The sequence below is a fragment of the Oncorhynchus masou genome, chromosome 14 (assembly GCF_036934945.1).
Source record: "Oncorhynchus masou masou isolate Uvic2021 chromosome 14, UVic_Omas_1.1, whole genome shotgun sequence".
Lineage (NCBI taxonomy): Eukaryota > Metazoa > Chordata > Actinopteri > Salmoniformes > Salmonidae > Oncorhynchus > Oncorhynchus masou.
In genome coordinates, this window is record NC_088225.1 from 24,668,799 (window position 1) to 24,692,520 (window position 23,722).

Consider the following 23,722-nt stretch of genomic DNA (forward strand, 5'->3'; position numbering starts at 1 on the left):
CAGTATGATGTTGCCATCACCATAGGGATGGTGCCAGGTTTCCTCCAGGCGTGATGCTTGGCATTCAGGCCAAAGAGTTCAATCTTGATTTCATCAGACCAGAGAATCTTGTTTCTCATGGTCTGAAAGTTCTTCAGGTGCCTTTTGGCAAAGTCCAACTGGGATGTTTTGTGCCTTTTACTGTGGCTTCCGTCTGGCCACTCTACCATACAGGCCTGATTGGTGGTGCTACAGAGATGGGAGAACCTTCCAGAAGGACAACCATCTCCACAGAGGAACTCTGGAGCTCATTCAGAGTGACCACCGGGTTCTTGGTCAATTCCAAGAGCAAGGCCCTTCTCCCCCAATTGCTCTGTTTGGCCTGGCGGCCAGCTCTAGGAAGAGTCTTGATGGTTCCAAACCTTTTTCCATTTAAGAATGAAGGAGACCACTTCTTGGGGACCTTCAATTCTGCAGACATTTTTTGGTAACCTTCCCCAGATCTGTGCCTCAACACAATCCTGTCTCGGAGCTCTATGGTCAATTCCTTCAACCTTCGTGGCTTTATTTTGCTCTGACATGCACTGTCAACTGTGGGACCTTATATAGACAGGTGTATGTCTTTCCAAATCATGTCCAATCAATTGAATTTACCACAGGTGGACTCCAATCAAGTTGTAGAAACATCTCATAGATGATCAATGGGAAAAGGATGCATCGGAGTTAAATTTTGACTCTCATAGCAAAAGCTCTGAATACTTATGTAAATAAGGTATTCGTTTTGAATGTTTTATAAATTTGCAACCATTTCTAAAAACCGGTTTTTGCTTTGTCATTATGGGGTATTGTGTGTCGATTGTTGTGGAAAAACATGTAATACATTTTAGAATACAGCTGTAATGTAACAAAATATGGAATAAGTCAAGGGGTCTGAATACTTTCTGAATGCACTGTATTTCTTTGATAAGGCTAGTTTGGTTCATCAGACATAACTTTAAATGATGCTCCAGTTATACTTCAGATGTTATGGTTGTCAACACGCATTGCCATTAGGTGAATAACTTCATCAGAACCAGTGTTAGAGTTGTCAAACTATCAAAGCAAGGAGCGAACTGAAGGCAAATTGTGTTATGAACTACTACTACTACTACTACTACAGCTAAGCACAACTGCACTGGATGAAACTGTTGTAAATGGACTGGCCAGGTGTAAGGTGAGTACTGAGTTTACTACCCTTAAAATCGAGCAAGTCAGTAAAATAGCTTATCTACATTGCATTGACATACTACCGTTAGCTCAACGCGTCTCAAATCTATAACAAGCAATAAAATACCCCCTTCGTTTCCCTCAGCGGTTGCTGTCTGGCTATCTTGAACGTTAGTTAGCATTGGCAAGCTAACTGGCTAGTTATCTAAATAGCTGCCCATCTTCCTGGCGCTAGCGCGATATGGATTACTAGTTAACTGGCTTGTTACACTATTCCTCTTACTAAGTAACTAACTAGCATGATGGCATTGGCCTGAAACTAATTGGAAATAACTGGTGGTAACAGTTCATTCAGTGACATGGTAAACAACATATATTTAGAGTCATCTTACCTGTTGTGTCAGAATACGGAAGCGGAGCACCTTCGGCCAGAAATAACGCCGACAGAAAAATTCCAGTCGCCAGCAACAACACAAATCCATGACGGTTCCCCATCCTTTTTAGCTCAGCTAGCTAACTAGCTAATGAGAATCCAAAATCGTCAAATTATAACTAAATACTAATAAACGAAATAAAATGTAAATTTCATTGATAATAAGTTAAATATATAGCTATATCTACAGGCTAAATGAAAATGCCCGCACCGCAAACATTGTATTATGACTAAACGCGTTGGCTAGCGTCAATAGCAACGACAAGCTAACATGAGCTATCAATGCCTCAAACAATGCCGTTTCATTATCCATGAAAAATAGAAAATGTCTATTACCTTTCTAGAACAATAATATTTAGATAAATACGCTTTGCCGGCAGTGCTCTACGTTTATTCACACGTAATATTTTATCAATAGTCCAAACTGTCAGGCACCACCTCTCCTCAGAGGCGCCATGTTCCTACAACGTCATAGCATGGGGGCGTGCATATTGAGACATATACAATAGCGAATCACAACCCATTAATCTGTATTAATGTACCGATATGACCAATCACTATCATTCTTCGAATTCCCTGTCCACATCCATTACTTTTTGTCAAACGTAAAGAGAGATACGTTTTTAGACCAGTCACTTGACATGTGAGGTATGCAAGCAATGTTCCGGTGCTTTATGAAAGATGAACTACTCTACCTGCCTGATTTAATGGACTTGTAGGCTATACATCCAGTGTTTCCCCTATAATTGTTATTTCTTAATGGGGTGCAAAGGTCTTGGAAAGTTATGCCTATCATATCAAATTTTATTGGTCACATGCCACGAATACAACAGGTGTAGACGTTAGAGTGAAATGATTACTTACGAGCCTATACCCGACAATGCAGATTTAAAAAGTAAGACCAGTATTTGCTAAATAAAAAAGTAGATAGGAACACAAAAACAATAACGAGGGTATATACAAGGAGTACCTGTACCGAGTCGATGTGCAGGGGTACGAGGTAGTTTAGGTAATTGAGGTAACACAGTATGTACTGGCAGGTAGCTAGTGATAAAAGTGACTAGGCAATCAGGATAAATAACAGCGTAGCAGCAGTGTGTGTGTGAGTGTCATCATTATGCATGTGTGTGAGTTTATGTAGTGTGTGTGTGTGTGTTGGAGTGTCAGTGTAGTATGTGTGAGTTTATGTAGTGTGTGTGTGCTGGAGTGTCAGTGTAGTATGTGTGAGTTTACGTAGTATGTGTGTGCTGGAGTGTCAGTGTAGTATGTGTGAGTTTATGTAGTATGTGTGTGTTGGAGTGTCAGTGTAGTATGTGTGAGTTTATGTAGTATGTGTGTGTTGGAGTGTCAGTGTAGTATGTGTGAGTTTACGTAGTATGTGTGTGCTGGAGTGTCAGTGTAGTATGTGTGAGTTTATGTAGTATGTGTGTGTTGGAGTGTCAGTGTAGTATGTGTGAGTTTATGTAGTATGTGTGTGTTGGAGTGTCAGTGTAGTATGTGTGAGTTTACGTAGTATGTGTGTGCTGGAGTGTCAGTGTAGTATGTGTGAGTTTATGTAGTATGTGTGTGTTGGAGTGTCAGTGTAGTATGTGTGAGTTTATGTAGTATGTGTGTGTTGGAGTGTCAGTGTAGTATGTGTGTGTTGGAGTGTCAGTGTAGTATGTGTGAGTTTACGTAGTATGTGTGTGCTGGAGTGTCAGTGTAGTATGTGTGAGTTTATGTAGTATGTGTGTGCTGGAGTGTCAGTCTAGTATGTGTGTGCTGGAGTGTCAGTGTAGTATGTGTGAGCTTGTGGGTGGAGTCAAATGGGTGTGCATAGAACCAGTACAAAAAAAACTGCAACAAAGAAAGAAATAATAAAGGGGTCAATAGCAACAATTTGAACTGAAACCAGTTGACATGAGATAAGATGGCACATAAGCCACAATATAGCTAAGTAGACCTATTGGCCTGCATTATGTTTTCACATCAATTTGTTTTGCATCTATGTCGAATATGGCAGGGGGAGCCAGGTAAGGAGTTGGACACATCCTTCATATCCAAGCAAAGGGATAACATTGATTACTTTTGACTGAACCTTAAAAACTCTGCTTCTATAGCCTATAGTAAAAAGGTGTGATGGGAGTTTTAAAATCTGTTATTAATGACACATCCTGTGTTGACAGTATTCAGTGTACTTGTTGGTTTATGGACGGAACACATTAAGTAAGTCTTTGAAGACCCTAATTGTCCTGCTGTGTTTTCATTCCATGTTATGTTTGTTACTTTACACTCACTCAGATGTATCATTTGTGGTTATTAATAATCCATACAAAATGCATAACATGGAGTAGATGTTGACTCTGAAGTGGACTGTACTCTGCAGAGGCACCCAGGTTCTTTCCATTCGCATCTGTAGAAAATATAAAATTCTGACTGGGACTTTTATCTCCCCAAAGAGACAAATATAACCTAGCATCTTTGCTCATCATTGTGGATCATAGTCAACCCTTAATATTTCTACATGGAAGCCCCCCATTATGCAATAATGGACCATGGGATAGTTTGGCATTGTTTATTCCTATCAAGCCAATTGACAGGCTGGGTTGTAAGCTCTACCCCCTGCAATTTAGTTGACAACAGTTGTGAAAAATGTTCTGCTCTGATTAGCTAATGAAGGGGGAGGAGGAGTTCCAATTGCGATGTTATCTCCTAGGGTTTGAGGACAGAGAAACGTCATGTTTGCTTTCTGGATCACAAAGCTGCAGGAGGAGAGTGCTGTTGGGTAATAGGCAAAAATCAAGAGAGGCAGAGATCTGCACATCACTGGCTTACAGAGCGGACACCACCTCACCCAGATAACGGTTAGTACCAGCCAGGCATTAGAGATATATTATGCTTTGATTCTTTTTTTTTGCAGTTCTGTGGGGATTAATGTATCTTTCTGTGTATTCATGAGTGTTTTTGTGCATCTCAGGGTTTTTAAAGGTGATCCAATGTAATTTGGTCTAATGCAACAAAAAATAGGACATGTGCACACGCAGACCTCTCACGGTCTCGCCAGGAGACAAAAAATGGTCCTTAAAGTTACATCGTCAAGACTATGGACAAATTTGTAATTGTTTTGCAAAATGTATTTAGTGTTTTATTCATAGTGCCACAGATTGAAAAGTCAAGCAATTGTCATTGAATAAATTCCATAGCAACAGTAGCTATATAGTACCTCGAAGCTAAAGGAGGATTGGCTGATGAGGGAAACACACCCTGACTGTTTGTGGCAGGAAAACACACTGTGTCACTTTCATTTATTGTGATGTGTTTCCCTCTTGTAAGCACGTGTCCCTCAGGCACAGAGAACCATGGCGTTTACAGGGTTGCTGAGAGAGGAGGACATCAGGGCTGCCGTCAAGGCTTGTCAAGGTGAGTCAAACACGTGAACACGCCATTACACACACACACACACACACACCCAAGAGTCCCACTCCCAAGGGCGGTCCTATATTGGGGGAAGGTTGGAGGGTGGATCCAGGTAACCAGGCAGCCAGGGGGCTGGGGAGCAGCAGAGCAGTTATAACCCAGATACCAGTGTTTATGCTGAGCATTAAAGAGAAGACTAAATCAAGCCAGTCAAGCAGGCTTCATTTGCAGCCCACCAGCATTTAATTATTTAGCTACACATTACATCTGCTTCAGAGGGCAAACTAAAGCACACCATCCAGAATACACCCACATGGAAATGCTTGTATACTCACGTTCCAGTATATCATCAGCATAACTGTTTGTGGTGTATAATATATTATTCAAAACAGACTTGATCCATCATTCTCTTTCTCTGTTCTTTGAGTCATTTGGTTTTCATAATGACCTGAGTGATTCTCTGTAATTGCATAAACTGTGAATAAAAATGTATTGATTTAAACATTTGATCTGTAGCATAATGACACACGTTCACATTCACATTAGAAACGGGTTCCATTCACAGGTGTTCTGTGAATCTGTGTGTTTAGATTGTATAATAATGTCCTTAACTACCGTATTATTGTCAGAGCTCAGTGGCATTAAAATGCTAGAGGGTTTGTGTTTGTGATCGTGAATGTCTGTAGTAGTCAAATGAAAGTAATTTGAGCGCATGAGAGAATGTTACATCTCTCTATTCATCCCCCTCTCCATTCTCTCTTCTTGTCATGCTGCCGGATCTCTCTTTCCTCACACTCTTTCACTTCCTCTCGACATCTCTCCTCATTTCTCTTGATCGCTTTCCCCATCTCTCCATTAGCTCCAGGCACATTCAACTTCAAGTTGTTTTTTGCACAAGTGGGACTGACCGGCAAGGCAGAGGCAGAGGGCCAACGGGTGTTCAGAGTCCTGGACCAAGACCAGAGTGGATACATAGAGGAAGAGGAGCTGAAGTATGATATGAGTTGGGGAGGGTGACTGTGTGTGGAGGGAGGTAGGGAGGGAGGGTGTGTGTGTGTGGAGGGAGGGAGGGAGGTGCACATGAAGGGGTTGGTCCCAGAAATGTTCCAGTCGCACAAAAAGCTTATTTAGCTCAGATTTTGTGCACAAATTTCTTTACATACCTGTTAGTGAGTATTTATTATTTGCCAAGATAATCCATCCACCTGACAGGTGTGGCATATCAATAAGCTGATTAAACAATAAAAGGCCACTCTAAAATGTGCAGTTTTGTCACACAACCCAATGCCACAGATGTCTCAAGTTTTGAGGGAGTGTGCAATTGGCCTGGTGACTGCAGGAATGTCCACCAGAGCTGTTGCCAGATAATGTAATGTTCCTTTATCTACCATAAGCCACCTCCAACGTCGTTTTAGAACATTTGGCAGTACATCCAACCGGCCTCACAACAGCAGACTACGTGTAACCACGCCAGCCCAGGACCTCCACATCCAGCTTCTTCACCTGCAGGATTGTCTGAGAACAGCCACCTGGACAGCTGATGAAACTGTGGGTTTGCACAACTGAAGAATTTCTACAAAACCTGTCAGAAACCTTCTCAGGGAGGCTTATTTGCCTGCTTGTCGTCCTCACCAGGGTCTTGACCTGACTGCAGTTTGTCGTCAAAACCGACTTCAATGGGCAAATGCTCATCTTCGATGGCTACTGGCACGCTGGAGAAGTGTGCTCTTCATGGATGAATCCCAGTTTCAACTGTACCAGGCAAATGGTAGAAAGCTTTATATGGCGTCATGTTGGCAAGCGGTTTTCTGATGATAACATTGTGAACAAAGTGTTCTATGGTGGCGGTGGGTTTATGGTATGGGCAGGCATAAGCTATGGACAACGAACACAATTGCATTTTATTGATGGCAATTTGAATGCACAGAGAGACCTTGACGAGATCCTGAGGCCCATTGTCATGCCATTCATCCGCCTCCATCACGTCATATTTCAGCATGATAATGCATGGCCCCATGTCGCAAGGATCTGTTGAAAATTCCTGGAAGCTGAAAATGTCCCAGTTCTTCAATAGCCTACATACTCACCAGATATGTCACCCATTGAGCATGTTGGGATGCTCTGGATCGACTGATTGTGTTCCAGTTCTCACCAATATCCAGCAACTTCACACAGCCATTGAAGAGGAGTGGGACAATATTTCACAAGCTACAATCAACAACCTGATCAACTCTATGTGAAAGAGATGCGTCATGCTGCATGAGGCAAATGGTGGTCCCACCAGATACTGACTGGTTTTCTGATCCACGACCCTACCTTTATTTTTAAGCCCCAGTCATGTGAAATACATAGTTTAGGGCTTAATGAATTAATTTCAGTTGACTGATTTCCTAATATGAACTGTAACTCAGTAAGATCTTTGATCTATACAATACATATCAATCCAATGAAGCAGCATTGACACATGAGATGTGCATGTAGTTCTTCACTCCTCTCTCCTCTCTTTGTTTGTCGATCCCCAGATTATTCCTGCAGAACTTCTCCTCAGGGGCCAGGGAGCTGACTGATGCTGAGACCAGAACTCTCCTAGCGGCAGGAGACAGAGACGGGGATGGAAAGATAGGGATGGAAGGTACAGGTTACAGTACACTCACATAAGCACAACACACAACTGACAGGAGAGCAACAGGGGACTGTCCAATGCTGACACAAAATATCATCTTGATAATAGTTTCATCTTCATCCGTTTTATATCATTATATTTGATATTATTCCAGATGATAGGGGATATTGCATCTGAAGGAAGGAAGGAAGGAATGCTGCAAAGGCATAGTGGAAGAAACTGTAAATAAATGCAAGCTTTTTCAACGTATGTAATATTCACTGTGATATGGCTGTGAGGTCACACGTCAGGTGATCACTATATCTCTTTGTCATCGCTCTGTTTCTCTGTTCTCTTGCAGAGTTCTGCGCTTTGCTGAAATGAAGCTTTCACTCCTCATCAGGGCCGTCTCTTTTTTTCTTTCTTTTGGTACTTTTTACAACGTCTGGAACCCAAAACGCCCAGATTCAGCAAGTCTGGAGGGAAATAACCACCTCAGCGACTCTATTTACATGCTTGCTGGTCCTCTCCCCGGTTGATGGTGCATCTTGGCACATAAATTCGTAGCTGTGGATATTAGGTGTATAAGTCAGTGTCAGTCTATCCATTGGTTAACTGGAATGGTTTAATAAAGGATGTAAAACGTAGATATGATGTCCGTGTGTCTTACTACAGTTCCCAATGTTATGTTAGCGTTTCAGTGCGTATTTGGGTCTAAGCTATTAGCCTGATTACCCCAGTGCATTTTAATTGTGTGTTCTGCATGGGCCTACAAGAGACAACGCAGCTCTAAATGTGATGATATAAGCAAAGTGCCCACGGCCTGTGCAGGCTGCATTTCCGATGCAGTGTAAAGCAAGCGAGAGGCTGCGTGCCTACAGCACGCAACCATGGACAAGACTCGGAGCCCGGACGATGCCAACTACAGTCCATCACAAAGTGACGGTAACCTCTTGAGTAGATGGCGACAAGAGAGATCATTCATCAAGACAATGAGATGAGTAGCCTATTGTAAGCATCAATTAAATACATCTTAATCGACTTATACTGTATTGACAGCGATACGTCAGTCTGCAATGAGGCCAGACAGGTTAAATATGGTTAGATGTAGGCAAAACAAAATATGTCGGAAAAATGATAAAAACATTTGAGAAACTCATGCAATGTTGTGTTCCCGTTATGGCGTGTCCATATCAGGACGAACACCGCCTTCTGCTGGAGATCATTTAAATGAATACTTGTCAGATCGAAACATGCCTATTTCGATAGATGTGTTAACATCTGCCTTTGCCCATGAAGAATCATGTGAATAAAATACAACATTGTATTATCTATTGTAAACGAAAAAGCCGACAGCATTCATTTTGATATATGCATACAATTATGCGTAATGTTTGGGTAGGCTATAGCCTTTAGTCTACACTTATAGTCTACATATAGTCATTTTGAGTAGGCTGGAGCCTATAGCAGTGTTCCCCAACTGGCATCCCGCGGCTCGAAATCTGTTCCAAAGTATTCCCACACATGATAGAGAGATATACAGTAACAGTCAAAAGTTTGGACACACCTACTCATTCAAGGTTTTTTCTTTATTTTTACTATTTTCTACATTGTAGAATAATAGTGAAGACATCAAAACTATGAAATAACACATATGGAATCATGTAGTAACCAAAAAAGTGTTAAACAAATCAAAATATATTAGATTTTAGATTATTCAAAGTAGCCACCCTTTGTCTTGATCTATGCTTTGCACATTCTTGGCATTCTCCCAACCAGCTTCACCTGGAATTATTTTCCAACAGTCCTGAAGGAGTTCCCACATATGCTGGTCACTTGTTGGCTGCTTTTCCTTCACTCTGCGGTCCAACTCATCCCAAACCATCTCAATTGGGTTGAGGTTGGGTGATTGTAGAGGTCAGGTCATCGTATGCAGTACTCCATCACTCTCTTTATAGGTCAAATAGCCCTTACACAGCCTGTAGGTGTGTTGGGTCATTGTCCTGTTGAAAAACAAATGATAGTCCCACTAAGCACAAACCAGATGGGATGGCGTATCACTGCAGAATGCTGTGGTAGCCTGCTGGTTAAGTATGCCTTCAATTAGAAATAAATCACCATCAGTGTCACCAGCAAAGCACCCCAACACCATCACACCTCCTCCTCCCTGTTTCACGGTGGGAACCACACATGCGGAGATAATCCGTTCACATTCTCTGTGTCTCACAAAGACATGGCGGTTGGAACCAAAAATCTCGAATTTGGACTCATCAGACCAAAGGACAGATAGTTAGTTAGTTGACAACTTAACCAAATGTAAATCAAAACTATCCGTTTAACTGATGTCTGTGTGCTTTGGGATGGCTCTGCATGGCATCCAAGTTTCGTAAATAGTTGTATTGATCGATCGCTTTTCTTTCTCAGGCATTAAAAGCAGTAAAAGGTGATGGAGGACAATCACGTCGAATTCCATTCATACCCTCTCCATCTGTCTTCATCTCCCAACTGACTGACGGATACTCTATATCCAACACCACACAGGTGACATGCTATTCCCGTTAGTGCAGTGTCGCATTGAGAAAGGAAGGCGTTCTTTCTACCATGCCATCCAGGTATAAACACGATGTCAAGGTGAAGTTGTTTGAGAGCTAATAAACTGTTCGGAGTGTCTATATAGCTGGTGTAGGAGCATAGCATTCAACCTTTGTAGCCAGGCCTAGTTCACACACATGGGCGTAAAGGTTGCCGGCATTATTTAAACTCATTGCCTATAAAGAAGGATCAGGTGGTAAGAGGCTTAATTTTAAAAACGTATTTACTGAATCTGTGGAGTTAACCCGCATGGAATTGTTAATGGTCCTCTATGCAGGGGAGTCGCAGAAGGGTCCGAATGCGTATTACAGTGACTATATCAAAATGTTTCGTGCATAATATGCCTAGCTGTGTTTGTGTCAATTAATAAATCAATTAGATCAATCACGAAAAAGCATGAAGTCATGAAGAGCTGAAGTGTTCCTTTCCACCATGGGTCTACCCTTAGCAACATATCTTAATAGGCTATCATGATATTGACATTCTACCCTGGAAACAGAAACCAAATATTTTGTAACTTTATGAGCTTAAAATGTTTTACATTGTATCAATAGGGTTGACCTGCGACTGAGAATTGATATCCCCAAACAACAGATTTTCTTGTATCTGCCCAGATGCGTGAATGGTTGGTCAATGAAGTCACTCCCCAGCCTGCTTTGGTTTCAAGGCGGCTATGACCTTGCCACGTCTTTAGGCACTCACACACGTGGCCCTAACTCAGAGCCCCTGAACAACCAATTTGTTATGTTAAAAATATATTTATTTTTTTGCAAAACCGATGCTGATATAGTAACGGGGATTCAAACTCCTATAAATGGTGTGGGTCACCGCACCGGGTCACGGTAATACAAAACAGAAGGAAAGGGGTTCGGGTCAGCCAACTCGAGTTATCCACTGTTTTTCTCTTGCCTTCACGCAGCGTAAAGGTGAGTAGGATGTGCGCAAAGGGATCTCAGATGGGGGCATTGAATTGGAATACATCAGAATAGTGAACATGGAGCACTGGACCTCTCAGTAAAAATGGGTTAAAAACATTTTAGGGACAATTTTCAGCAGAGGCAAACTTGATCATTTATGGACAGCAATTGTGAAGGTGGATAACACTTTGAGCTTCTTACCATCCGCTATAATCATTAGTCACTGATTTGTTCTCCTCTTTATTTTATTTATTTGCAAAACAATAAGATGATGATAATTAGAAGACAAAAGAGAAGTACACGTGCAGCGTGTATGGAGAGGTAAAAAAACAAAACGAGGCTTGTAAAGCACCTCCTTTCAAATAGAGAAAAATAAAGAGTAATGGAATAACTAATAGTTTTATTTTTTACAAATGCCAGATGTTACTCAAAAGAGACAATCACCAAAAGCTATGCCTCGAAAAGTTGGGTTTCCTGAGATGGGGGTCGTTGTCTACCTGCCTCTGATAGGCGTGAAATAGAGGGTGATTCTGTTACAGATGTCGTGAATGTAATTCCATTTACTGACTCATATCACACGCTCGTATTACAAGCAAACCCAAAAAATAGTAGCCTATATTTACCACATAAACAGTATGCCTATAATTATTTAAAATGGTCTATTTAACATTTTACACTCGTGGAAATTGGCGTATATGAATAGGGATAAATTGAAATGTTTATTGCAGAAGAAATATGAAAACTATATGCATAACAATGGTAGCAATTGAAAGGGAACAGTTTGAAAATTATGGGGAAATTATTAGACACAACGGTTCACCTGACTGACACAAGACTGAATCCAAACATTACGTTGTTGATTTTATGTGCATTTTACATGTACTGTACTTCTCGCGGCAATTGTTGATAACGAAATCAGAAAATACTATGGATACATTCAGTAACATGACACGAACATTCCTGGAAAATGCGGGTTAGGTGCAAAATAAGACAAATAAATTACAAGGTTTGAGTGAGAGGACAACCTGGTGTCTCCAGGTGGACACACACCTCTCCAAATTGTGCACAGTTCCTAAGTAATTTTACTCAAAGAAGAGTCTTCAACTATAAGGTGATTTTTTTTTGCTCTCCTAGAACAAGTACACATAGTTATTTTGTGAGGAACACAACCCTGCATCTCTGCCATCACACAATTACTGTTGTTGTTTACGAAATCCAAAAACAGTCCATTATAAATTGCAATCTGGGTCAGCCGGGCATGATTTAAAAGCACGTTCTGTTGCCAACACGATATTACAGTTTTAGGCTTTCACAATGCAATTCAGGGAAAAATATAATAATTTTGGTGCGCTTTGAAAGGAGTCATTAGTGCTATCTGGTGCATGTTCCGCGGCTAATTTTCTTCACAAAAGACAAACATAGGCTCATTATGTTCAGAACAACGCAGGGTAAGACGAAATCTCATATTCTAACTGTGCATCAAACATAGTGATCAGAAACATTGACACTGTATGTGACATGGGTTTTAGGATATGAAAATGTGAAGTGCACATTTGGACTCATGGGTGTTTGGCTTGCTTATATGACATCAAAGTGGTATTTATTATACTCTTCAACGTCTCATCTTTCAAAAATACATAGAGTCTTCATAATTTACAGCATTTTCCTCACTCAGACAACAAAACATTTGCAAAAGTTTCCCAATTATCGGGCCAGGCTGCAACTGTCGTATGAGGTGCTCAAGTTCCAACACAAGTTCAGAACAGCTGTCAGTCAAAGTAAAATAAAAACATACAGCGCTGTGAAGCGCAGAGTCAGAGCTTTGACGTCCTGTATAGCATGTTGTACAGCCACTGCTTTCCAATTTAGGAGATTATCAGTGCCCTAATTTGCAATTTTCAATCCATATAGGTGTGAATATAAAGGGCTACAATGTAATGTAACTTTAAAAACGTTATTTCCCCACATGTCACTAATTTGTCAAAGTGAGGGAAAAAAAGATTATATTATAAATGGTTCTAGACTCTGAAAAGATTGAGAAATTGGTAATTAGTCAAACCAAATCTGTGGCCGAACCGACTGTGAAGCCTGTTTAACTAGCACTGCATGTTTTGCGCCAAGTCGGAGTTGTGCGCATGACGCACACGTTTGGATCGATTTACAGAGTTGGCATCTATTTCTTCCCACAGTGGCATATAAAATATAATAAAACTCATTTAAAAACGTTAAAAATATATATCTTGCCTTTCTATTCATCTTAATTTTAACCTTAATGTAACCTCGTGGGTTATTCACTCTTGAAAACAACCTCTAAATGTGACCCCTATAGTGTTGACAGTGTTAACAGTTAAATGTAAGAACATTATAATGTCCCAGACAATGGCCGCACTTCTCACTGCAGCTGATGTGACCGCAGCTCTGGCTACATGCTCAGGTACGAATTATACCAGTTTGTCAACAAAAATCAGCAGGTCCAATTTTTCTTCACTTCAAACCTACTATGTCAGATTGTGTTTCACTTGTGTGTTTCACAAAGTACTCGTTGTATAGTATACTTTCTACAGTGCATAATAGAGCCAGAAAAGATGCTCAATATATCACCAGCATAGACAGATAACACCATAGTGCCCATGAAGCTCATCACTAAGGACCCTGGGACTAAACACCTCCCTCTGCAACTGGATCCTGGACTTCCTGACGGGTGCTCCCAGGTGGTAAGGGTAGGCAACAACACGTCTGCCATGCTTATCCCCAACACTGGGGCCCCTCAGGGGTGTGTACTTAGTCCCCTCCTGTACTCCCTGTTCACCCACGACTGCGGGGCCAAACACGACTCCAACACCATCATTAAGTTTGCTGACGACACAACAGTGGTAGGCCTGATCACCGAGAACGATGAGCGGTCAGATAATTGGCAGTGTGGTGCCAGGACAACAACCTCTTCCTCAATGTGAGCAAGACAAAGGAGCTGATCGTGGACTACAGGAAAAGGAAGGCCGAAAAGGCCCCCATTAACATCAACAGGGCTGTAGTGTAGTGGAGCCGGTCGAGAGTTTCAAATTCCTTGTCCACATCACCAACAAACTATCATGATCCAAACACACCAAGACAGTCATGAAGAGGGCTCCCTCAGGAGACTGAAAAGATTTGGCATGGGACCCCAGATCCTCAAAAAGTTCTACAGCTGCACCATTGAGAGCATCCTGACCAGTTGCATCACCGCCAGGTATGACAACTGCTCTGCATCTGACCATAAGGTGCTACAGAGGGTAGTGCGTACGGCCCGGTACATCCCTGGGGCCAAGCTTCCTGCCATCCAGGGCCTCTATACTAGGCGGTGTCTGAGAAAGGCCCTAAAAATTGTCAAAGACCCCAGCCACCCTCGTCATAGACAGTTTTCTCTGCTACCGCACGGCAAGTGGTACCGGAGCACCAAGTCTAGGACCAAAAGGCTCCTTAACAGCTTCTAGCCCCAAGCCATAAGACTGCTGAACAATTCATCAAATGGCCACCAGACTATTTCCAATTTCCAATAACTCATTTGTATATTTGGTACACATTTGAGGCGTTAAAGTTGGTTTATTCATCATCATACCGTACAACTGATATACATGGAGTCCACAGTGAATTAAATGCTGACCTGCAGGTTCACCTCTCAACACTGCAGCAAACATAGCAGAAAGTAAATGGCTAAAGAAACAGTAACACAAATATTTACAAAACTTTAAAACAATAAAACTTTAAAACAATAAAATAGAATAGTAGGGGTACTTGATGATGTCGTGAGGGGTCCTTGATGATGTTGAGAGCCTTCCTCAGGCATCGCTTGGAGTAGATGTCCTGTATGGGTGGGAGTACAGTACCTGTGATGTACTGGGCCGTCTTCAACACCTGCTGAAGGGCATTGCAGTCGAGAGCGGAGCAGTTTCCATAACAGACCTACCAGGATCCAGTTGCTGAGGGTGGTTTCCTGACCCAGGGCCCTGAGTTTGTGTGATGAGCTTGGAGGGAACAATTGTGTTGAATGCTGGATTGTAGTCAATGAACAGCATTCTCACATACTGTAGGTGTTCCTTTTGTCCAGATGGGAGAGGGCCATATGGATAGCAATGGCATCTTCCGTGGATCTGTTGGATTAGTAGGCAAATTGGAGTGGGTCCAGTGGGCCTGGCCTGCTGGCCTTTATGTGGGCCATGACCAACCTCTTGATGCACTTCATCATGATGGGGTGAGTGCAATAGGACGGTAGTCATTTAGCCATGTCACCTTGGTTTTCTTGGGCACTGGAATGATGGTGGTTGACTTGAAGGAAGTGGTGACTACAGCATAGGAACATGTTGAAGATGTCTGTGAAGATGCCTGCCAGCTGGTCAGAGCATGCTCTGAGGACGTGGCCGGGGATTCTGTCTGGTCCTGCAGCTTTTTGAGTATTCCCTCTCTGGAGAGTTTTCCTCATGTCAGCCTCGGAGAGCATAAGCACCTGGTCGTCCGGAGCAGCAGGGGTCCTCTTGGATGGCTCAGTGTTGGTGGCCTCAAAGCGAGCATAGAATTTGTTGAGCTCATCGGTGAGAGAGGCATTGGTGGGAATCACACAGCTGGCTTTACCTTTGTAGTCTGTAATAGCCTGTAGTCCTTGCTGCTTGCGTTGTGTGTCACATTGTAATTCCAGTTTGTGTTTTCAAAACACTCCTGGAGAATTGAGTCTGCTCCGTCCATCCTTTGTCTCACCATTCTCTCTGTTGGTGGCTCCCTCTTCAGTAGGTTTTTGTATGCAGGGAGTAGAATCAGGGAGACATGATCTGATTGGGCGAAGTGGGGGTGGGGAATGACTCTGTACGCATCCCAGATGTTTGGATATGTTTTTAAATAAAACGTTTCACGTTTTTCTCCATTAAGTTATTCAACAATGTGTGTGCCGCCATCTTGTTTATTTCAAATCTTCTCATTGATCAAGACAGGTGAGTGTCATTCAGCGCAACACTTAATTTTTGAGTTGCGCTCATGACATGCGGCACCTGAGAGAGAATTTGAAAAAGGTGGCATCTTACACATTGCTGGATTACTTTATGGAGCAAAAAAATATTTTGTTTAATAATGGAGCATTTTCTAAATTCAAACGAACCACCTGCAACTAGACATAGAAGTTTAAAAGACATGCGTTGTCTTCATGGTCTGGAATTGAGGAAGTATCACCAAGAAAATGTTGGTTGAAAATTCTCTGTGCAAAATGCATTACACTAAGTAACAATCAGCCAGCTGGAACAGTAATACTGGTCTGAATAGACAAAGTTTTGTAAGCTACACTAAACCAACATCCCTCCCTCCATCACCTCTCTCTCTCTGGCTGTTCCTGCAGAACATCTCTGCCGGCGACAGAGTACTCACAGACAAAGTGACCAAGGTTTTCCTGGTGGCTGAGGACGAGGATAGTGATGGCAAGATTGGAGTTGACAGTAAGAGAACTTTAACCCAGCTCATCATGGTTGAGGGACACTGCAGGGATGATATGTTGGTGTACTGGTAACAAAGAAATTAGACATATAGCTGGGACCCAGAGTTTTTCCTGACCACATGACGTTAACAAGGAAAAACAACACTAGAGGAGATTTGCTACATTCACTGCCTTGTATGTATAAGAGCAAGAGGTTTTTGTCCTTTTTTCAGTACTACTGCAGCAGGTGGACACTGATTTTCTGATTTGTTGACTGCATCGTATTATTCAAACATGAACTATAAGGTCAATATTCTTGGTTGAGCATATTCTGCACAATACTAATGATAATTTTACTCTATCTACATTTCACAGAGTTTCTTGCCCTTGTAAAGGCATAATTGTCCATTGACAAAGATCCACCGCTTTTCAAGGAACCAGAATCACTAACTTTCAGCTAAATTCATATTTTTATTTATTTATGCGGACTATATTTCTCAACATGGAGCACAATGTCCTTATAGCGTATTGTTAATGGTATTTAGATGTGTTATAATGATCTGAAAATGGCTTGTGATAATTGTACAATCGTATCTACACTTTCGAGGAATAGTGAAAACCCAGTAATAAATACTATTTTGGTGTAAACATTGTCTTTCCAGCTTTGCCCCTCGATGCTTTCGAAACCAATGTGGTGAGAAATAAGGCTGAGTTCCAGATTTATAATGTATGTGCTGTCTTGTGAACTCCTATGTCACTATCACACCAAGACAGCACAAACAGATCTGGAACTCAGGCTTTTGGGGAACATTTGAGGAGTTTTCAAATGTATCCTGTGTGTTTATCTATGAGGTCATTGCTAGTGTGAGGGGTTAAGAGGGGAGAGAGAGAGACGTGCACCTGTTTTAATAACGCCCAGATCGGAAAGGGGAGTCCTGTAGGATTTGGACCAGGTCCTGGCATGCTTCTAGTGTGGGGGAAGTCCTTGGGCATCACTGGTATACTTCCTAAGGGATTTGCAGAGGATATATTTCATATTACTCTGATAGAGCCTTGCAGGTCTGCCCGCCTGCTGCCCCCTCATGGGTTCTCCCTCTCTGGATGGCACTTCCTCTTTGGTGAACGGGACAAAGTGCTGGAGAAAACTGACACTGCAACAGAATGGCCAAGAATAGCCTTGTGTCATTATGTTGAGTTAGCGGGACATTTTAAATACATGTTAAATACAGTGTAACCAGTGTGTGGGGTTCCCTTATAAATACTTAAGGAGATGGTGGTATTTTCAGTCATGTCAGATTGCGTTTATCTGCATAAATTTTGAAAACTTGTGGCACATCTTGCAATGTATTTGTAGGTTGTTTATTTGACATATAATTAAAAGTTACTTACAGTAAATCATTTACAGTAGATAACTAACAATTGTCCTATTATAGCTTATCTAAGATAATTAAATCCATATCCTCTCATTTAACAGTCAAAACATGTACACAGACTGTGTTCAGCCAATCAGTGTATCACTGACCCCATTGGTGCAACATAGTAACTACCCAACTAAGTCATGTATCCGGTAATACAACACGCAACACTTTTGCGACATAAGCGTGCCGCAATCAATTCATTTTCCAGACAGAAAAATAGGTGTCGTGATAGTTTATCCCCGCCCCCCACCTCCAGTCAAAGATAGGACAGTGATGCCACCTGCAGAAAAAAATATAATGTTCGCTATAAACTTTAACATTTATTTGCTGTAAAACTGCGTAATGAACAGTTAAACATTATGGTGGAATGGTGCATTGTTTTCTATCCAGTAGCCAAACCATGTGAAAGTAATAAACAGTATATCGACGTTTGTTTTGGGTCATATTTTCCTTTATTTTCCAAGTACTCTGAGCGATATAAAGGGTAAAAAAATAAATATTCAAATGCAAATGACTTGAGCGTGCAGTATAGGCTAGACATGAAGTATAGTACAACTTATTGTAGGCTACTCCACATGATCGTATTACATTTATAGGCTTACAGAAGCGGCTGACACTTTTTGGCTATGCACGTATAGTCCGGGATACACCAATGAATGTGGAAGATTATTGGGATCATGCGTAAATTTGCTTTCGCGAGACATTGCATGATAAAATCTTAGGCAATCATAAGAATGTTGCAAGTAAATTGCTCTCATGTAAAATATTAAAAGTTTAATGTAGCCAATTTCTTATAATATGAAAATATTAAATCATAAAAGCACCATATTTTCTATAAACCAACACGGTTTACGCACATCCAATACTTCACCTTAATGCAATGAATGACTGGAAACTCTTACAAAGACATTCAGAGTAACACAAAATCGTTTTAAACAGACCTCTCAAGTCCAGCATATGCATGCATATTACATGAACACTACAACCCTCCTTAGAAACATCACCAATGACCGCGTTGATATCCATAGGCTACAATAACCTCTCAATATAAACGGTCAGAATCTTTTTCGCAACCGTCGATTCCATCCCTATCACTCAGCAGAACATATTCTTAGCAATGGGGGATATTATGGACTTTTTTCAAACGCACCTTTTAAGCATCTTCATTTATGAAACTTAAAATAGATCGGATCTCTTGCCACTGGACAATCCCCCCACCCCCTCCGGTGTCGGTTACATTATGCCTCGAATTTCGGTTGAGTGAAAGTATATAAGGTCAGCAGTATCGATGGGAACACCACTCGCTGCAGTCGCCTGAAGTCTTCTCTATCAACCGTTCACCAAAGACGTCAGAGGTGAGTTTCAGTGCGGTGCGAAGGAAGTACAGGAACCCAGGATCCAGAAAATTGCAACAGCATCCAGGCTTTTGCTGTACATTTGATCACATGCGCTCTTTACCATTTCCGTGGGACTGCACGCCGTTGTGTCATCCAAAACACCCAAAGGCTGAGATTTTGTTTCTGTATTTGGACGCACCCCGGAGCGGGACGGATTTGGACAATTGCAAATCAGTTTCTCAGATGGAACGTTTGGAATGCACATCAACATCTTTATCAAATACCAACATGTGCAGTGGGCTGCCTTAACTATCAGGGCTTTCCTTTTGGGAACCACTAAAAACGTGTCAATTGGATTTGATATGAATTCCCAAATTACACCCATTGGTTGAGACAGACACATTTGAGGGCAGCTTGACACATTTGATTTGATCTGTCACATTGCATTATAATCACACGGATGGTGAAAGGGGCTCTGCTTTTATCAAAAGACCACCCGCCAAATGTTGGTAAACAGTGGCTGGTCGGTTTGAAATATTTGTTTGACATCCTGCGTAATGAAGTGGATTATCTATTTTAAATTAAATAAGATGGGTTGAGTCGTGCTGAAATTTTGTTTGGTAGAAAGTCTGAGTGTTTGGTGATTTGTTCCTATTTTTTATCATTATTTGTTGTGCCCTGGTATTGCACAATATAATAATAGTTTAGTACTTGCCTGGTAATAACCTCTCAAACATGTTGTAGATTAAATGCAATGCTCAATACCGAACGTTGAAATGCTAAATCAAAGTTGTATTAAAGTAACAATTCCTCCCTTTTTTCAACATTCAGCTCAAAATGGCCTGTGCCCATCTGTGCAAGGAGGCTGACATCAAAGCCGCATTGGAAGCGTGCAAAGGTAGGCCCGAGTTGGTTTACTTCCCCCTCCACCTAAAAGCCCTTTCAACACAAGTATGTTGTATGATAAATGTGAAATTAGCAATATGAACACACGATTACCTCTCTAGGCTGTAGTTGCATTGTGTTTACTTGCAGGTTACACAATAGGCATATATCCTTCATATTTGCGTTACAGCCGCCGACACCTTCAACTTCAAGACCTTCTTCCATACGATTGGCTTTGCCTCGAAGTCCGCCGACGACGTCAAGAAGGCTTTCAAGGTCATTGACCAGGATGCAAGTGGCTTTATTGAGGTGGAGGAGCTGAAGTAAGAGCCGTGCACCATTACAGTACAAATAACAGACAATTGATTAAACCAATGCAGGAGACTGTCCACTTTATCCAATTGTATCCGTGCGCGTGCATTGTAAAAGTCAGGGTGCATTGGTGCATTGGTCTGCATACATTCAAATGAAACTAAACTAATATTTGTGTCTCTTTCTCTAGGCTGTTCCTTCAGAACTTTTGCCCCAAGGCCAGGGTACTTACCGATGCAGAGACAAAGGCTTTCCTCAAGGCTGGTGATGCCGATGGTGATGGCATGATTGGAATTGATGGTACGAAACATAGCATACATGGGATAATCAATGCGTTAACCAATGTCACTTGCATACAGTGGTATAATGTACTTAAGCAAAACTACTTTAAAGTTCTACTTAAGTAGTTTTTGGGGGTATCTGTACTTTACTTTACTATTAATATTTTAGACTACTTTCACTTTTACTTCACTACATTCCTAAAGAAAATGATGTACTTTCTACTCCATACGTTTTCCTTCACCCAAAAGTACTCGTTACGTGTTGAATGCTTAGCAGGACAGGTAAATGGTCCAATTCATGCACTTATCAAGTGAACATCCCTGGTCATCACTACTGCCTCTTATCTGGCTGACTCATGACACCAAAATCCATATTCTGTAAAATGGATGTCTGAGTGTTGGAGTGTAGGAGTGTACCCCTGGCTATCTGTAATGATGTCTGAGTGTAGGAGTGTACCCCTGGCTATCTGTAATGATGTCTGAGTGTAGGAGTGTACCCCTGGTTATCTGTAATGATGTCTGAGTGTAGGAGTGTACCCCTGGCTATCTGTAATGATGTCTGAGTGTAGGAGTGTACCCCTGGCTATCTGTAATGATGTCTGAGTGTAGGATAATGATGTCCCTGGCTATCTGTAATGATGTCTGAGTGTAGGAGCGTACCCCTGGCTATCTGTAATGATGTCTGAGTGTAGGAGCGTACCCCTGGCTATCTGTAATGATGTCTGAGTGTTGGAGTGACCCCTGGCTATCTGTAATGATGTCTGAGTGTTGGAGTGTACCCCTGGCTATCTGTAATGATGTCTGAGTGTTGGAGTGTACCCCTGGCTATCTGTAATGATGTCTGAGTGTAGGAGCGTACCCCTGGCTATCTGTAATGATGTCTGAGTGTAGGAGTGACCCCTGGCTATCTGTAATGATGTCTGAGTGTTGGAGTGACCCCTGGCTATCTGTAATGATGTCTGAGTGTTGGAGTGACCCCTGGCTATCTATAATGATGTCTGAGTGTTGGAGTGACCCCTGGCTATCTGTAATGATGTCTGAGTGTTGGAGTGACCCCTGGCTATCTGTAATGATGTCTGAGTGTTGGAGTGTACCCCTGGCTATCTGTACATTTTAAATACAAGAACATGGTACCATCTGCTTTGCTTAATATAAGGAATTTGAAATTATTTATACTTTTGGTACTTAAGTATATTTTACAAATTCCATTTACTTTTGATACTTAAGTATATTTAGAACCAAATACTTTTAGACTTTCACTCAAGTAGTATTTTACTGGGTGACTTTCACTTTTACTTGAGTAACTTTCTATTAAGGTATCTTTACTTTTACTCAAGTATGACAATTGGGTACTTTTCTCACCGCTGCTTGAATATTAATAACGATGTTTATGATCTGGTGTCAATCTATATTAAGGCCTAAGAAAGTAAATTAATGTTATAAGACACTGGAAAGGGTTAATGGTTGTATTTGTCTTTTGCAGAGTTCGCTGTATTGGTTAAGCAGTAAAGAACAACTGACCAAGAACTCACCTGAAGGAACAATATTGCCCAAGACCTCCCCATTTCATCTGAATATAAATATTTTTTATACATTTGCTTGCCTGAAGTTTCCTCCTGTGCGGCACACTGTCCAAAATGATGATTGTGAATGTAGCGCGGATGTGTTCATGTCTTATATCAATTTTGCTTACTGTAAAATCTATGATGCACTTTTCAGGAAAGGACGATAGATAAAAAAAATAATCAATATTCTTTTGGAATAAAAGGTCTTTGTATTATTTCCTATTTAATTAATCAAATGTGTTTATCTGAGTTCAGATGCCATAAGTTTAACTTCACACCCATAAATGGAACCGGTTTATATGAACTGTAATTGAGAAAACGCCAGCCATTTTATTCGCTAATTATTATACATAATAATTCATGACACATATTCTACACAACGATCATTGTGCATGTACAAGTTTACACACAAAGGCGCACAGGCACACACAAACCGAGGTGTAAAGAGAGAAAGAGAGAGAGACAGAGAGAGAGAGAGAGACAGAGACAGAGAGAGACAGCGAGAGAGCGAGACAGAGAGAGAGAGAGAGAGAGAGAGAGACAGAGAGAGACAGACAGAGAGACAGACAGAGAGAGAGAGAAGGACAATAAAAGTCAATAAAACAAATGACAGCATGGCCAAGCACCAATTTAGTTTTTCCGCCCTCATATGAAAATAGGTAACATAAATGTTCTACTTAAACAATATATTCATCCATAATTTACATCCTATCCTAGACTAGAGACAATGATTGGGGGTTCAAGTGATTCCAATTATGCTCGATACAGTACCGCATACATACAGTATATATGGACAAAACACATGCTTCAATATGTTTTATAATGTTTTTAGTCAATCAATGTATGTATAAAGCCCTCATCAAATGCGTCTCTATGGCTTGATGTGCGGTATTACAGTTGACCTACTGACAGAATTTAGCAGCCCCACATGGGAGTATAGTCCATGCGTTGGCGTTAGGAGTCCACTAGATGGTGGCAAACACAAAGACAGTGAGTAATCTTCCCAAGGCAGCGTTTCCCCTAAATATAGCCAGAGGTGCGTACTGAGGTGTATTCAGGGTAGTCAAATATAATATAATGAATATAATAATCATGAAAGCTGATACGATTCCCTCAATAGATTACATTTTTATCTGAACGTTATCTGTAATGTCACACTCTCCTGAACAGGTACTGTGATACTGATGGTTTGTCGGGACTGATGATTCATTGACAACCTTTTGCTCAACCTAACCCAACTACGGAAATAAGTGACTTCGCGTAGCAGGTTAGGAGAACCAACGCAGCAGGTTAAGATAACTAACGCATCAGGATAGGAGAATGAACGTCATTAAAGGGTATGGGTTAGGCTTAGCTAAAATGCTACTT

The 23,722-nt window shown here is 41.3% G+C and overlaps 3 protein-coding genes across 3 annotated transcripts in view; 2 read left to right on the forward strand and 1 right to left on the reverse strand.

The window, feature by feature from the left end:
• Positions 1-2,081, reverse strand: part of lmtk2 (lemur tyrosine kinase 2) — a 42,247-nt gene extending 40,166 nt beyond the window's left edge. The window contains exon 1 of the mRNA XM_064986972.1: positions 1,578-2,081. Coding sequence (XP_064843044.1) covers positions 1,578-1,680 — 103 coding nt within the window. The 5' untranslated portion in view covers positions 1,681-2,081. The remainder of the gene's footprint in view (positions 1-1,577) is intronic.
• pvalb5 (parvalbumin 5) lies at positions 1,094-8,263 on the forward strand. Its single transcript, XM_064986977.1, has 6 exons — positions 1,094-1,192; positions 4,314-4,461; positions 4,931-5,017; positions 5,874-6,006; positions 7,537-7,646; positions 7,978-8,263. Exons 3-6 carry the CDS (start codon positions 4,957-4,959, stop codon positions 7,998-8,000), a joined length of 327 nt encoding a protein of 108 aa, XP_064843049.1. The 5' UTR covers positions 1,094-1,192; positions 4,314-4,461; positions 4,931-4,956; the 3' UTR covers positions 8,001-8,263.
• A 10,972-nt stretch (positions 8,264-19,235) lies between these two features.
• LOC135554587 (parvalbumin beta 1) lies at positions 19,236-22,569 on the forward strand. The gene is made up of 5 exons (XM_064986976.1): positions 19,236-19,329; positions 20,143-20,209; positions 20,387-20,519; positions 20,699-20,808; positions 22,273-22,569. Exons 2-5 carry the CDS (start codon positions 20,149-20,151, stop codon positions 22,296-22,298), a joined length of 330 nt encoding a protein of 109 aa, XP_064843048.1. The 5' UTR covers positions 19,236-19,329; positions 20,143-20,148; the 3' UTR covers positions 22,299-22,569.
• The last annotated feature ends 1,153 nt before the right edge of the window (positions 22,570-23,722 follow it).

What these genes read in the sequence shown, in the direction of transcription:
- pvalb5 (XM_064986977.1), top strand. Translation starts at nt 4,957, where the DNA reads ATGGCGTTTACAGGGTTGCTGAGAGAGGAGGACATCAGGGCTGCCGTC. An exon ending in TGCCGTCAAGGCTTGTCAAG is followed by an intron (nt 5,018 to 5,873) that starts GTGAGTCAAACA and finishes TCTCTCCATTAG; the next exon opens with CTCCAGGCACATTCAACTTC. An exon ending in ATAGAGGAAGAGGAGCTGAA is followed by an intron (nt 6,007 to 7,536) that starts GTATGATATGAG and finishes GTCGATCCCCAG; the next exon opens with ATTATTCCTGCAGAACTTCT.
- LOC135554587 (XM_064986976.1), top strand. Translation starts at nt 20,149, where the DNA reads ATGGCCTGTGCCCATCTGTGCAAGGAGGCTGACATCAAAGCCGCATTG. An exon ending in CGCATTGGAAGCGTGCAAAG is followed by an intron (nt 20,210 to 20,386) that starts GTAGGCCCGAGT and finishes TTTGCGTTACAG; the next exon opens with CCGCCGACACCTTCAACTTC. An exon ending in TGGCATGATTGGAATTGATG is followed by an intron (nt 20,809 to 22,272) that starts GTACGAAACATA and finishes TGTCTTTTGCAG; the next exon opens with AGTTCGCTGTATTGGTTAAG.